At 43.5% G+C, this 15,317-nt stretch overlaps 2 protein-coding genes across 10 annotated transcripts in view; both read left to right on the top strand.

Moving 5' to 3' along the window:
• FAM174A (family with sequence similarity 174 member A) overlaps positions 1–15,317 on the top strand; it is a 95,864-nt gene that overhangs the window by 22,370 nt on the left and 58,177 nt on the right. The window contains exons 3-4 of one of the 9 annotated variants that reach the window (XM_065045500.1): positions 3,618–3,656; positions 4,241–6,236. The exons of 7 other annotated variants lie outside the window; for them this stretch is intronic. In XM_065045500.1, coding sequence (XP_064901572.1) covers positions 3,618–3,651 — 34 coding nt within the window. In that variant the 3' untranslated portion in view covers positions 3,652–3,656; positions 4,241–6,236. Of the gene's footprint in view, positions 1–3,617; positions 3,657–4,240; positions 6,237–15,317 lie in introns of those variants that run through there. One more of the 9 variants, XM_065045501.1, reaches the window with a different exon arrangement.
• LOC110361845 (uncharacterized) lies at positions 4,284–15,288 on the top strand. Its single transcript, XM_065045496.1, has 2 exons — positions 4,284–4,419; positions 6,526–15,288. The coding sequence occupies exon 2, from the start codon at positions 8,369–8,371 to the stop codon at positions 9,308–9,310; it is 942 nt and encodes a 313-aa protein (XP_064901568.1). The 5' UTR covers positions 4,284–4,419; positions 6,526–8,368; the 3' UTR covers positions 9,311–15,288.

Here is a 15,317-nt window from a genome sequence, read left to right as displayed (position 1 = left end):
AGGATAATGGAGTGTACACCCTTAGATACTATGAATATGTCTGAGAATGAGAAATCTGTGGCTCAGAAAATGCAGAAAGTATTTAATTTTTCTTGTTCACCAGTAAGAGCCAGGAAAAGACTCTAATATATATGTCAACTAAAAGACCCAGGTCTCAAAAGACGTGATGTGACTGGACTGCTAAATAGTTTTAGAATAGACTGCTATTTTCTACGAACTTCTTGTGTTATGGTACTGTTGTCATTCCTTAAAAGAATGAATCATGTCTGCAATAGCGAACCTAAAGTTATGTAAATTCTTTCAGTTTTAGGTCGGTCTGCTCATATAACAAAGATAAGAGTGACTTGCAAAAACCCTAGTCACAAACTACAGACACTACTGACATTGCAGCTTTAGGCATTTTGAAGCCAGCACAATTAGTTATCTTGTTCTAACGCATCTCAAGACTGTTGGATAAAGTGCCCTTTAGCTGAATGTTGCTCATTATACTCTAAAAGTATTATGTAATGCAATATGCAAGTACGTAACCAGTTTGCTCTTTAGGACTGCCCTGAGTAATGATAAGATTTTTTTTTTTCCTTGCTGGCATGCTGGCTTTATCCCAGTATCCAGACTTGTGCAACTCTGTAAATAAATATCGTCTCTGTGTGTTAATTTGGCTCATTTGTATGCACACCAGGTAAATCTGGTTTTGGGACAACAGCACTACTGATTATGTTGTTTCAAGTTGTTAACTGATAAACTGCTGCAGAATTGACTCAGATCTCTCAGGAGTACTGTCCTCTGAGTTTTTTATTTTTCTCTGTCTGCTGTTGCTCATGTGTTCCAAGTAGCTTGCACTCTCTTTAGCTTGCATCTTGAAGCATTCTTACTTTAAGACATAGTAAAATGAGCAGATTTCTTAAAGAGATTATCAGGCAGGATCGATAAGTTCAGGTTTTTATTAAGGTGTATATATATATGTATATGTAGATTAGCTTCTTAAATAATGAAATACTTTGAGTGTAGTTTCCTGCTTGTTTCTGTTGGAAGAGTATGAGCCAAAAGGCACATGCTTCTGGCATAAGCCCTTTGCATGCTTCTAGCAGTATGCTTTGCACAATATACGATATGTATAATGTTTTTATAAAAATGGTGGGGACACAGGAATCAAATGTCCATTAAGTAAGTTCACTGATGATACTAAACTAGCTGTGTACTCCCTCAGGGATAGAGAGGCCTTACAGAGAGATTATGGATAGAGTATAGAGCTGGGCAATAACTAATCTTATGAAGTTTAACAAGAGCAAGTGCTGACTTGTGCACCTGGGTCAGGGTAATCCTGGTTATACATACAAGTTGGGGGACGAGAGGCTGGAGTGCAACCCAGTGGATAAACATCTGGGGTTTTGGGTTGATGGCAAGTTAAATATCAGTTAGCAATGTACCCTGGCAGCCAAATGGGCGAACTGTGTCCTGGGGTGCATCAAACACACCATAGCTAGTGATCAAGGGAGGTCATTGTCCCTGTCTACCTCACCGAGATGGGTACAGCCCTACCTCAAGTAATGTATGTGGTTTTGGGCACCTCAATATAAGAAGTACAGAGAAATATTAGAGTGTGTGTAGAGAAGGGTGACCAAGATTGCAAAAGGGCAAGACTTAAATGAATGGCTGAGGTTGCTTGGTTTGTTCACTTAGAGAAGGCTGAGGGGTGAACTCATTGCAATCTACAACTTCCTCAAGGAAGGCAGCAGAGGAGGAGATATGGATCTCTGGTGACCAGTGGTAGTGTTATCCCAAAATCAGGGTTCTTTACCTGGTGTGCAAGCAGCCGAATATACACAGAGAGCTAAAATATAATTTTATTATGAGATTAAACAGTGTCGGTGCTAGGTCGTAAAAACCCAAAGCTAACACACCTTCTTCACATTACCTACATCATTTACACTTTTGATTTTGGTTAATACATCCCAATGTTTCCACTCCCCTTTCCAGAATTGGTTAGTAATTTACATATGGTTACACAATCATTTTCTTGTACCGTGCATGCTCATGGGTTGGGGTCTTCACTTGAGCAGGGGTCTTCATTCCTGTGGGTGTGATTTTTAGTATTATAATGAGCAAAGTTAACCTAAAGGGCGCTCTGTCTGACAGTCTCAGGATATATGTTAAACAAACTCAGCTAATTACATGTGTTCCAGGATGCTCAAACTGCAAGGACAGGAGCTCCTGATAAGGAGTTCTTCAAATCACTCTTATATTTGTTTAAGGAGCAGGCTGACCTGTTACTGGTCCACTGCTTGCATATTCTTAGGTTAGCAATTGTTGCCAGGATTTATGTATCCTTAGGTCAGTAAATGCTGACAGAAGTCATTCTTTTAATTGGTAAGGACTACAATAGGACACGAGGAAATGAATGAAGCTGCATCATGAGAAGTTCAGATTGGCCATTAGGAAAAGGTTCTTTGCTGCAAGGGTGGCCTGTCACTGAAACAGGTTCCCCAGGGAAGAGGTCACAACACCAAGCCTGTCAGAGTTCAAGGAGCATCTGGACAATGCTCATAGTCATATGGTTTAGTTTTAAGTGGTCCTGTGAGGAGCAGGGAGTTGGACTTGATGATCCTTATGGATCCCTTCCAACTTGAGATATTCTGTGATTTGCTTCTGTTTTAGTACAATAATAGTAATAATCCCAGACATTAACGTGCTGTGCTCTGCCTTCCAGTTTCTATATGCAGTAAATTACCTCTGTAGACTTAATCTGATGTGAATGGGCACAGTACCATTTAAATCACGTTTTTCTGAGTCCTTGCGTACTGTTCAGACTTTGATTTAATGCAAAATTAAGGCTTGAGATTGCAAAGGTGTTTACTGAGAGTGAGGAAGGAGTAGGTGGAGCTGAACATAAAGCTGGGATTGAAGGTATGGACAGAAGAGGATGGAGGAACCATGACCATAGGATGGGGTGAGGAAGGCAGATGTTGCTGACTCTGGACATCTCCCCAGGAGGGGAAAGAAAAGCAACTGGAGGAGACAATGGGAACATGGAGTGCATGAGGAGGAACAAGTAACAGGACGAAAGGAAACGGCCTCAAGTTGTGTCAGGAGAGGTTTAGGTTGGATCTTGGGAACGATTTCTTCCCGGAAGGGGTTGTCGAGCATTGGAACAGGCTGCCCAGAGAAGTGGTTGAGTCACCATCCCTGGAGGGGTTTAACAAATGCAGAGATCAGTTTCTTAGGGACATGGGCTAGTGCCAGCGCTGGGTTAACAATGGTACTCAATGATCTTGAGAGTCTGTTCCAACCACAATGATTCTGTGATTCTCTATATGACAAGGGCGTAGTCTGAGGTTGAATGCAAAAGTTAATGCCAAAGATATTTTTGAACTGTTATTCCAAAAAGGCACTTTATTGATCTTCCCTGAGCCTCATTCAGTTTGTTAGAAACAAAAATTCATTAATTATATCTTCAGAAAACCCAGTCCATAGAGGATGAAACAATACACATACTCACCCAAAGGTTTTGTTGTTCATGTTCTAAAGAAAAGTCATTGTCAGTTCAACAGCTATCCAACAGGATTGTGTGTTGTACAAAGAATTACTCATTTCTAACAAACTCTTTATTCTTTTCACAGCTTTTTCTTAAAAATCTGGCAAAAAGGCTTGTAAGTAAGGTAAATGGTATCACGGATTACTTAATACAAAAGCCTATATGCTACAAATGTTTTGAAATATGGAGATTCCACTGAGGAAGTGCACTATATTTGTACTGGTCTTGTTCTCTTGAACTTGCCTTGGTCACTGTCCAAGAAAAGATGCATGGCTACATGGATTTCTATTCAGACCAAATACAGGTATACCGATACTGTGTTCTGATAGAGGCATCTCCTCTTTCTAAACACAGAGAACATGATTTTTTTAAGATGGACATTAAACCTACTGATCAAAGCAGGAACAAGTATACTGACATTGTCGTGATGTTTCTCCAAGTTAGTCTTGCTCATGGAATCATAGCATAGTTTGGGTTGGAAGGGACCTTCAAAGGTCATCTTGTCCAGCCCTCCCTACAAATAACAGGGACATCTTCAACTAGTTCAGGATGCTCAGGCCCCATCCAGCCTGGCCTGGAATGTCTCCAGGGATGACCATCTGAGAGAGGTGCATCTACCACCTCTCTCGGCAACTTGTTCTAGTATTTTACCATCCTCCTTGTGCAAAATGTCTTCCTCATGTCTAACTTTAATCTCCTCTCTTCTAGTTTAAAACCATTACCCCTTGTCCTGTCATAGCACACCCGTATAAAAAGTCTGTCAGCAGTCTTCTTATAGGCTCGTTTTGGGTACTGAAAGACTGCAATAAGGTCTCCCTGGAGCTTTCTCTTCTTGGGGCTGAACTCTTCCAGCCTGAAGTAGCCTTCCAAGTATGCAGATTATTTAGGTAAGTTGAAAAATCTAGTTCAAAACTATCCTTTCTAGTAGAGTGGTTTTTAATTTTGTTTTTCCTGATGTGTAACCTAAATGTACTTTTGAGTAATTTTAAGCCTATAACACTTGAACTGTCGTGAATGGCAGAAAGCGCTTGGTTCTGTTGCAGGTCTGCCAGTTGTTTTTAGATCACTGTATGTCCCTTCAGTCTTGGCTAAACAAAGCACCCTCCATTTTTTTTTTGTAGTGCTCGTATGGTGTAGATATGTAATACCTTTAATTCTGGAAATGAACTGGCTGATTCACACGCTCCATGAACTGCAGCGTTGAGAGGACTGTGGATAGTGTTTATGGGATGACAGATATGAAAAGTATGTGTGAGACATCCTTGTACATGGCTCACCTATCCTTATCACTGCAAAACATCACTGCCTTTTAAAAAAAAAAAAATATTGAAAGAGCTTACAGAGGATCAGCTGTCTGCACACTTATCTCTCTGTGTGGTTGCTAGCACAATGTAGAAGTTGAAGCTTACTAAATTATATATAATCTTGAAACTTCTGTATGCATGTTGTATTTAGGTATGTGGCAATGCTGGACCATGCAAAGAAACCAAGCCAGGAGTAAGCCATCTTAAATACTGAAAGGAGCTTATCTGCATCAGCTCAGTACTCTTTTTTGGCTTAACGCCTATTTCTTATCCAAGTCAACTTATTTGGTTGGACCAGATACTTGTGAAGTGCTGTTTTATGCCATGTAGATTTAGTTCTCAGCAGTAGTTAGACCTGCTTTTTCCTACTGAAGCAACACTTGCCCTTAATAATTTATGCATCTTACCTGAGTGCAGCATGAATGTTTGATTTTTTTTTCTGCTTTTACAGATGTCAAAATAATAGTTGAGGCTTCCCCTTAGGTACAATTTTCTCCTATATGACGTGGAAGGGTATGATCTGAAGTCCTGTTGCTGTCCTGAGCTGTTAGCTCAGTCATTGGAGACTTACATGTAACATCAGTGATTGGCATTCAGTTCATTTTCTGAACTTTACGTAAGAAATATGAAATAAACACCTTTTTCCTTCATCTTCTACCCATATCAAAGATAAGAACTTATATTTTCAGTTTTAGTGCTCTAAATAAGTTCTATTGATTTAGGGCCTTAGATTTTGTAGCAACATCAGAACTATTCGATACTAGAAAGTAAACATGCAGAAAATAGGGTTCTAAATAAAATATTAATAACTACACATCTGTTCTACATCTGCAAGCAGGATGGAGGTTCTAGAGACTGTTCAGTCTGCCTAGGAACTGACAGCATTCATATTCCCAGAGGTGCTATGAGAGCAGGGCTAATTAGCCCGAGCAGCTGTGGTGCTTCTGGCTCTGATGTTATGTGGTCTCTACTAATATAATACAGAAATATCTTAGCTCCAGTGTGCAATATTGATGTAACTGAAGTGTTTATAGTCTTCTGGATATAAATAGCAGAGAGTGATTAGGATTTTAATTGATTACCTTGGCAACTCTAGGTGTCCTTCAGAAAAACCCTTATGTTCACTTGTGTTGATGTAAGTTCCAAGAAAAAGAAAGCTGAAGTAGGATATATGAAAAACTTGCTAAAACATGTTGGTCTTTGTTTTGCTCTTTGAATACAAACTGTGTTCTTGGTGCAGATATGTCTGTCTTCAGTACCTATGGAATGGAAATATTTTCCTCGATGTAAAACAGTGTAGATGCTGTTCTGCCCATGTGCATGGCTAGAAACACAACTCAAATCAGAAAGAAAATTGTTTGTAATGTTTCCAATTTAAAAAATAAAATAAAAAAATCCCATGTTGGATTCAGTTTTGTCTTCTTTCTAAAATCATGGTAGGGCAAAATTCTGTTTAAAAAATTGTTGCCATTTGGCCCTGGGCAGTGGTGAAAACAGTAAACAGCCACTCTGTTGCCTTTCTGTCCCTGGGGACAAGGAAGGAAAAAGGAGGAAAGACTTGTGTGTTGAAATTAAAACAGATTTAATAAAAAAATAATAAAATAAGAGTGAATAATAATGTATCATAAAATATATCAAGCTATTCAAATATACAGAGCAATGCTTACTGGCTGCAATGTGTACTTCCAGTCATGAACACCAAAGGGTGGACACTGCAAACACGACGAGCCCAGTATGATGTGGAGATGGAAGTCAGGCATGGAGAAGTTACTGGAATCAGGCCCCAGGAACAGGAGCAGGACTCCTCATGGACGGCAGCTGTCGAGAGAAGAGGGCAGTCCCTGGTGACCTCCCATTTATATATGGAACATAATGTTCATGTTATGGAATACTCCTGTTGACCAGCTTACTTCGGTTGTCCAGGATCTGCTCCTTCCAGCTGCTATCTTGCACCTGGAGCTGGGCAGTTAGAACATCCTTCATCCACTTGGCAACAGTCATCGTATCAATGGGTTTTTACATTCTTTCATACCCAATCCCAAACACTGGAAAACTACTTGAAGAAAATATTAACTTTATCCTAGGGTGCTGTCTTATTCCAGAACTAAATCCAAAAAAAAAGCACCGTGCTAGCTACCAAGAAAATGTATTAACTGTGGAAAATTACCTCAATTCAGCCAAACCAGCACAAAAATGCAAGTTGCAAATGTTTGGTTTGGGGGTCTTTTCCCCCCTGATTCATAATGTAGGAGTTTAATCAAACAGTTCTTCCAGAAAACCGAAATTTTAGGACTGAAGATTTAGGCAATCTAGCCAGGTAATGTTGCAGTTGTCACTGTTCTGTCACCTCAGCTGTGCTTTTGGGTGCAAGATATGTTGACAGTCACTCTAGTAAAGTAACTGTTTGACATTCCCTATGCCAAAGTGTGAGACTTGCCTTGAAAGAAGTTTTAGAGTAAAATCCCATTGAAACATTTAGGATGTTTCTTTAGAAAAGAAACATCTTTTTCTTTTCTCACAACAAGCACAGGTTCAGTTTTGGTTAGCATACATGCCATTCTCCAGTGAGCAAAAGCAAGAGAAGGCTATTGTGAATATTTTATTTAGCAAATTTAAATCTAAAAATCTATTTCTTGTTAAATTGCGATGTCATAATAGTTGGTATTTTCAGGATTTCAATTTAAATATTTGGTTTGGAGGATATTTTTCATTTAATGTATCAGACTGACAGTGGACTACAGTCTTGTATGTAGAGGAAGCAATATAAACTTGCCTATGCCTCAGACTGAAGTTGCAACTCTTAACAGTGAAAGGGAACACATGCTTTGTACATTCTTGGCCCTAGACCAGCAAGACCATTTTGCACTCATAATAGACTGACCTATTTTGACCATTGTTGCTTGTGCCTTTGCACCCTTCAAAATCATCTCTTGTTGACAAGTATCCTGGAAATTTGCATGGCAGATTTTTTCAGGAACTCTGTGTCCATGTACTGAAATACAACATTGCCTTAAAAAAATCTGCAGCAAGGCCTCCAAGGTATACATATGTTTCCCCTCCATAGATTGGAATGAGGAATCAGTCAGCTGATCGGAGCCAGCCCAGAGAGAGCCAGAGCCGGTGAGGTTCAGCTGACCACAAGGTTCAGCAGAGATTAGGAAGCTCAGAGGGAAACGTACGGGACTAGTCGCTGCCCACCAGGTGCAGAGAGGAGCTTGTGTAGCGGGTGAGTCCCACCCACACTGTGCTGCAGCAGCGGGAGTGGCAGCTTGTGCAGCAGGGTGCAGAGAGCACTTGTTGTTTGTCAGTCCCTCTAACTTATTGCCAGTGTCCCAGACTGCTGATGACCACGGTCCCCTCGAGAAGGAGAGCTTGTCTCAAAAAGACTGTGGCAACGCAGACTGAGGTTCTGTCCTGAAGGGTGGCTGTTCAGGTCTCTGGCTGCAGGGAGTGCCAGAGCCTGCTGCTGCCGGGGGAGGGAGGCCAGCACTCCACCTGTGTGAGGTGTGAAAAGGTGCAAGACCTTCTCAACATGGTTGTGAAACTTAAGAAGGAGGTTGAGACGCTGAGGTCCATCAGGGAGTGTGAAAGGGAGATTGACTGGTGGAGTAATACCCTGACGTGCCAGTCGGAAAGGTCCCAGGGAGGTACCTCCCAAAAGGAGGTGGACCTCCTGCCCTCTCGGACAGAGGCGGAAGTCATGAGACAGCCCCGCCCTTGTCGCTTTCGGGCAGAGGTAGGGAACTTAAAAGACGACGAGGGTTGGAAGCGTATTCCAGTTCGGCATCACTGGCAGCCCCCCTCCCTGCCTGCTTTGCTTCCCCAGGTGCCCCTCCGTAATAGGTTTGAGGCCCTGGATCTTGAAGAGGAGGTAGGTGAGGAGGTGGTGCCAAGCCTACCTACAAGATCACATAGGAAGAGGCAGTTGACTTCACAACTTAAGACTGTCTCTGATAAGAAAGAAAGAAGGGTGATTGTAATAGGAAATTCCCTTCTGAAAGGAACAGAGGGCCCAATATGCAGAGTTGACCCTCATCTTAGGGAAGTTTGCAGTCTACCTGGAGCCCGAATCAAGGATATTGCTAGAGAGCTCCCCAAACTGGTGCACCCAACAGACTACTACCTGCTGCTGGTCTTCCAGACAGATGGGGGGAAAGCTGCTTCCCATAGTCTGAGGGAAATGAAGAACGGTTTCAAGGTCTATGGAAGGATGGTGAAAGACTCAGGGGCTCAAGTGATCTTCTCTTCACTCCTTCCATCTTCAGGTGACGATGTGGGATGGAATAGGAAAATTCAGTCTCTAAATGGTTGGCTCCAAGACTGGTCCTACAGGCAGGGCTTTGGATTTTTTAATAATGGCTGGTTTTATAAGACTCCAGTCAGGACAATATTACACGGGAAAGGTTTATCTCGCATGGGCAAAAGGATGCTGGGACAGGAATTAGCTGGGCTCATTTGGAGAGCTTTAAACTAGGCTCGAAGGGGGATGGGGTTGTAGCTGGGCTTGTCCCAGTTGGGCAGCATTCTAAAACTGATGAGGACCGGGTGGCCTCTTATGCCCCTTGGGAGAAATCGGTGTGCTCGGCTCACTCTCTGAAATGTCTGTACACCAATGCACGCAGCATGGGGAATAAGCAGGAGAAGTTAGAATCCTATGTTCGGTCGGGAGATTATGATCTGGTGGCAATTACAGAAACATGGTGGGGCAGTTCACATGACTGGAATGTGGCCATAGATGGCTACGCCCTTTTCAGGAAAGACAGGCCAGCCAGGCGTGGTGGTGGAGTTGCTCTCTATGTGAGAGAGCAGCTACAATGTACTAAATTCTGCCCAGGAACGGATGAGGAGCGAGTTGAGAGTGTATGGGTCAGAATTAAGGGGCAGGCTGGCAGGGGTGTTACTGTTGTAGGTGTCTGTTACAGGCCACCAGATAAGACCAAGGAAGTTGGTGAGGCCTTCTATGGGCAGCTGAGAGTGGCCTCACAGTGCCCTGGTTGTTATGGGGGATTTTAACTTCCCTGCTGTTTGTTGGAAGGACCATTCAGCCAGCCAGCCACAGTCCAGGAGGTTCCTCCAGTGCATTGATGGTAACTTCCCTGATGCAGATGGTGGAGGAGCCGACTAGGAGAGGTGCACTGCTGGATCTCATCCTCACTAACAAGGGGGGTCTGGTCGAAGCGGTAAAGGTTGAGGGCTGCCTGGGTTGCAGTGACCACGAGATGGTGGAGTTCAGCATCTTGTGTGGCAGGAACAGAATAGCAAGTAGAATTGCAACCCTGGACTTTAGCAGGGCTAACTTTGGCCTTTTCAAGCAATTGCTAGGGGAAATCCCACGGGCAAGACTGCTTGAAGGAAAAGGGGCCCAAGATAGCTGGGTGGCATTCAGAGATTGCTTCTTCCACGCTCAGGATCAGAGCATCCCCACATGCAGGAAGTCAAGGAAGGGAGCCAGGAGGCCTCTGTGGTTAATTAGGGATCTGTTGGGTATGCTCAAGCAGAAAAGGAGAGTTTACAGGTCATGGAAGCAGGGGCTGGCCACTTGGGAGGAATATAAGGCTGCTGTTACACGATGTAGGAAGGCAGCTAGGATAGCCAAGGCCTCCTGAGAATTACAGCTGGCGAGAGGGGTCAAGGACAGCAAAAAGAACTTTTTCAAATACATAGCAGATAAAACTAAAACCAGAGGCAATGTAGGCCCACTGATGAATGGGGTGGGTGCCCTGGTGGCAGAAGATACAGAGAAGGCAGAATTACTGAATGCCTTCTTTGTCTCTGTCTACTCTGCCGGAGGCTGTCCTGGGGAGCCCTGTACCCCTGAGACCCCGGATGAAGCCAGGTCAATGGAGGAGTTTGCTTTAGTCGATGAGGACTGGGTTAGGGAGCAATTAAATAGTCTGGACATCCATAAATCCATGGGTCAAGATGGGATGCATCCGCGGGTGCTGAGGGAGCTGGCTGAAGTCATTGCTAGACCACTCTCCATCATCTTTGTCAAGTCTTGGGAAATGGGAGAGGTGCCCGAGGATTGGAGGAAAGCAAATGTCACTCCAGTCTTCAAAAAGGGCAGGAGGGAGGACCCAGGTAATTATAGACCAGTCAGTCTCACCTCTGTCCGTGTGAAAGTAATGGAACGGCTTATCCTTGGTGAAATCTCAAGGCATATCAGGGATAAGAGGGTTATTAGGGGCGGTTAGCATAGCTTTACTAATGGTAAGTCATGCTTGACCAACTTCATAGCCTTTTATGAGAATGTAACAAGGTGGATGGATGATGGCAGAGCGGTGGATGTGGTCTACCTTGACTTCAGTAAAGCCTTTGACACAGTCTCCCACAGCATCCTCACAGCTAAGTTGAGGAGGTGTGGTTTGGACAATAGAGTAGTGAGGTGGGTTGCAAACTGGCTTAAGGAGAGAAGCCAGAGAGTGGTAGTCAATGGGGCGGAGTCTAGTTGGAGGCCAGTATCTAGTGGAGTGCCTCAGGGGTCAGTACTGGGGCCAATATTATTCAATATATTCATTAACGATTTGGACGAGGGAATTGAGTGTACTATCAGCAACTTTGCTGATGACACTAAGCTGGGAGGAGTGGCTGAGATGCCAGAAGGCTGTGCTGCCATCCAGCGGGACCTGGACAGGCTGGAGAGTTGGGCGGGGAATAACCTAATGAAATTTAACAAGGGAAAGTGTAGAGTCCTGCATCTGGGCAGGAACAACCCCAGGTTCCAGTATAGGTTGGGAAATTACATATTAGAGAGCAGTGTAGGGGAAAGGGACCTGGGGATCCTGGTGGACAGCAGGATGACGATGAGCCAGCACGTGCCCTTGGGCCAGGAAGGCCAATGGCATCCTCGGGTGTATTACAAGGGGGGTGGTTAGTAGTTCGAGAGATGTCCTCCTTCCCCTCTACTCTGCCCTGGTGAGACCCCCATCTACAATATTGTGTCCAGTTCTGGGCCCCTCAGATCAAGAAGGACAGGTAACTGCTGGAGAGAGTCCAGGGCAGGGCAACAAAGATGATGAAGGGAGTGGAGCATCTCCCTTATGAGGAAAGGCTGAGGGAGCTGGGTCTCTTTAGCTTGGAGAAGAGGAGACTGAGGGTGACCTTGTTAATGTTTATAAATGTATAAAGGGTGAGTGCCACGAGGATGGATCCAGGCTCTTCTTGGTGGCAAACAATGATAGGACAAGGGGTAATGGGATCAAGCTGAAACACATGAGGTTCCACTTAAATTTGAGAGAAAACTTCTTCTCAGTGAGGGTGACAGAGCACCGAACAGGCTGCCCAGGGAGGTTGTGGAGTCTCCTTTGCTGGAGACATTTAAAACCCGCCTGGACATGTTCCTGTGTGACCTCATCTAGGCGTTCCTGCTGTGGCAGGGGATTGGACTAGATGATCTTCTGAGGTCCCTTCCAATCCCAAACATACTGTGATACTGTAATCTAGTACCTAAGGTGTTATTCAATCTCAGGAGAGGTCATAGGCATGAAATATGTATTCTATAAGAACTGACATGGCAAAGTCATAGTTTTAATTACAAATACCAGCTTGAAGTTCACAAAATAAAGTACTCACTGCAAAAAGACTTTCACAAGAGTGTTGGTGGTTGAGAGAAGATGAGACTTTCTCTTGCCTAATGAAGAAAGTCCTGAAATACAGAAGGAAAGTCAATGTTCAGCCTGTATGTTCTTATTGGGAGAAGTGGTATTCTGTTACCAGCAATGATGAAAACAGAAGTGCTCACAAGCTTTTATTCCAAGGATACTTTTGGATAACATTGCTCATACATCTGTCATAGTTGTGTGGTTGCAGGTATCCTATAAACATTGACAGAGCATCCATCCGCTGACGTTACCAGCCAGAGACAGGTACCCACCTTGTTGGGGTTGCTGCCAAATAGTACTGAAATGTTCATTCCAAAATAAACTCCCTAACACTTGGCTCCTTGCCTGAGCTGGCTGGTAGCCCAAGGCACTTTTTTTAAAATTTGAATCCTGTCTATTGTCAGCCAGTGTGGACTTCAGCAGCAGCTCCCAAACTCATCTCTAATCAGGCAGGCTTCCTCTTCCTTATTATCCAAGAACTCAAGATATATGTTTGGTTTGGGATTCTTTGTGGGTTTTTTTTCCAAGTCACTTGGCCAGTATTACCCAAAAGTGGATCCCTCCAGTCAAGCCATGAAACTGCCGTGAAGGACTTGAAGAACAACTTGGTTTTCACAGCAGGCAAGCTCTATGTGCTGGTCCTCGTAACTGAAGAGGGAAGTACCCTCCACTGGCTGAACAGCTATCAATGGAACACTGATGCAGTACTGCCAACATATTTCTTCACCTCTTATTGCAAATATATGTACACTTTTGGCGCTTGACAAAGCAATAGAATAGTTGCACAATGTATGGGCTTTCAGTCTTGGAAAGGCCCTAATTTTTTCTCTGTTACGTGTAGCTGCTTCTTTTTATGTGACTTGTCCTGCTGTTAGCTTCTCAAGGAAGAGAGGCTGTGTCTAGATCACTTGGAGGAATATGAAGTAGAATATAGGGTCCTGCCTTTGGGGAGCCATGGAAAGAAGGGAAAGGTGAAACTCCTTGCATACGTATCATTCATAGGTGACATTGGGACACGCTGGATATATTAAGAAAGTGATTGCATTTTGCTGGACTATGAACAATTCCATGTCTTGCCTCCCTCCCTCCTCCTCTGCCTTCCTCTTTCAACAAATCCACCCTTTTCTGTTGTGTAACAAGTGCTGGCAAGGAGACATATATTCTTCCTATTAGATGCACTCCTGAGAAGGATGACTGTCCAGAAACAGTGTATGAACCTGCAAGCTACCCGTTGGATGGATTTGCCGTTCCTCATGTGAATTACAAAGTGTGCAGCAGATCATGATAATTCTGCCAGTGCAGAGGGAAAAGCTGGTGTGTACAGAGATGCTTAAGGCCTAGTTCATGGTCACCTGGCAGAAGTTAAGGACCCACTGTTTCTAATAGCTTTGATGATTGTACAAAACATCAGGCACAACAGCAACAGAAGTAAGATAGTGCTGCTGACAATGCTGTAGTTGTTACCCCATGTTTGAAACAGGTTATAGCTTATCACAAGAGACAGCTACTAGAGTTCTGATACTGATACATATTAGTGTTGTTTACAGCCATAGACTTAATGTAAGTATACATTAAATAATTCTGCTGAGACTGCTGTCATTTCTTTATGTTCTTTTGATTGTGACAGCAGGCTCCCTGTGTTAGTCACCGGTTTTCTTGTCTGTGGGCTGGTCATGTGTTGCTGATGGAGTGTGAGGGATGCACTTTACTCCTAAGAGAGAAGGAACAACAAACTTTACTGATACGAAACAGGGAACAAATCTTGATGATAAATGTGACAGTGGTTTAACAAGATGTGATGGCAAGGTACACTTATTTACTGTACAGAGAACAGGGTCAGACAAAATTGTCAGAGAGACCCTCACATTGAGTCATGAGGTTCAGAAATGACCTCATTGCTTTGCAAACTCCTTCTCAGACGGAAGTCTAGGTGCAGCTGGATCCAGACTTAGCCTCAGACTTGGCCAACTGTTTATGTCTAAAGGATTATATATCCACAGTCAATCCTTTATATCACTAAGCTAAGATTTCGAAGTTTAGCATGCTATTAGTCACTTACTGAGGATCTGTTGCACCAAGGAATATTTCAGCCTCAAAAAGTGTCCCTACTCAAGGGGAGAACCTGGCGTGCCACTTGCTGCCATGCAGGAAAGCTGAAAGGGCTCTGGACTGTCCATGATTTATTTCTTTATCATTGATTCATAGTCGTATTTGTATACTGACTGCAGATGTTAGTTTATTCCAAATTTGTCCTGAGTCAGACATTGACCAGCACTGTGGTTAGATGGGCACATTGCCATAAATTCACACTTGGGTATTGTGTTACCTGTCTCCCCTGAATCCACTTTGAGCCAGATGCATCCATCATAACAAGATGCATCTGTCAAGTCTGCCACTGGTGGTTATTACTTGAGCAGGGTTACGGGAAAAGGTCAGGTTGGGGCAGGGGGGTGAGGAGGGGAGAAGAGTACCACACAGTGCTGGAGCTGATCTATGTTCTGAAGTCTGTGACCATTTTACTAAATATTTCAGGTAGTACCACAGACCTTGTTTGTCATAACGTTAACTGTGCCGTACCAAATTGCTGTACTGTTTGCCCCTTTAAGGTTAGTGTTGCCTGCTTCTTGTTTGCGATAAAAGCCCAGAAAATGCAGTTTGCTGAATTAAACATAACACCAGGTCCAACAACTGGCTCAGGAATGTAGCCTTCTGTACCGAGAAATTTGTGGGTACAGAAGTTGAGGGGATCAGCCTGTATATCTGTATTTTTTTGTATTTTATTGAAAATTCAACTACATGCTGTGTTAAACATTATTCTTTGTTTTGTATGAAAGTGTCGAGGGCTAAGACTGCGGGGTGACAATAAAACCCTGGCAGATG

This window comes from Columba livia, chromosome Z, assembly GCF_036013475.1.
Source record: "Columba livia isolate bColLiv1 breed racing homer chromosome Z, bColLiv1.pat.W.v2, whole genome shotgun sequence".
In the NCBI taxonomy this organism is placed as follows: Eukaryota; Metazoa; Chordata; class Aves; order Columbiformes; family Columbidae; genus Columba; species Columba livia.
This window is presented reverse-complemented; position numbering and strand designations above follow the sequence as displayed.

Excerpts from the sequence above, each read along its gene's own strand:
- LOC110361845 (XM_065045496.1), top strand. The coding sequence starts at position 8,369 with ATGGTTGTGAAACTTAAGAAGGAGGTTGAGACGCTGAGGTCCATCAGG.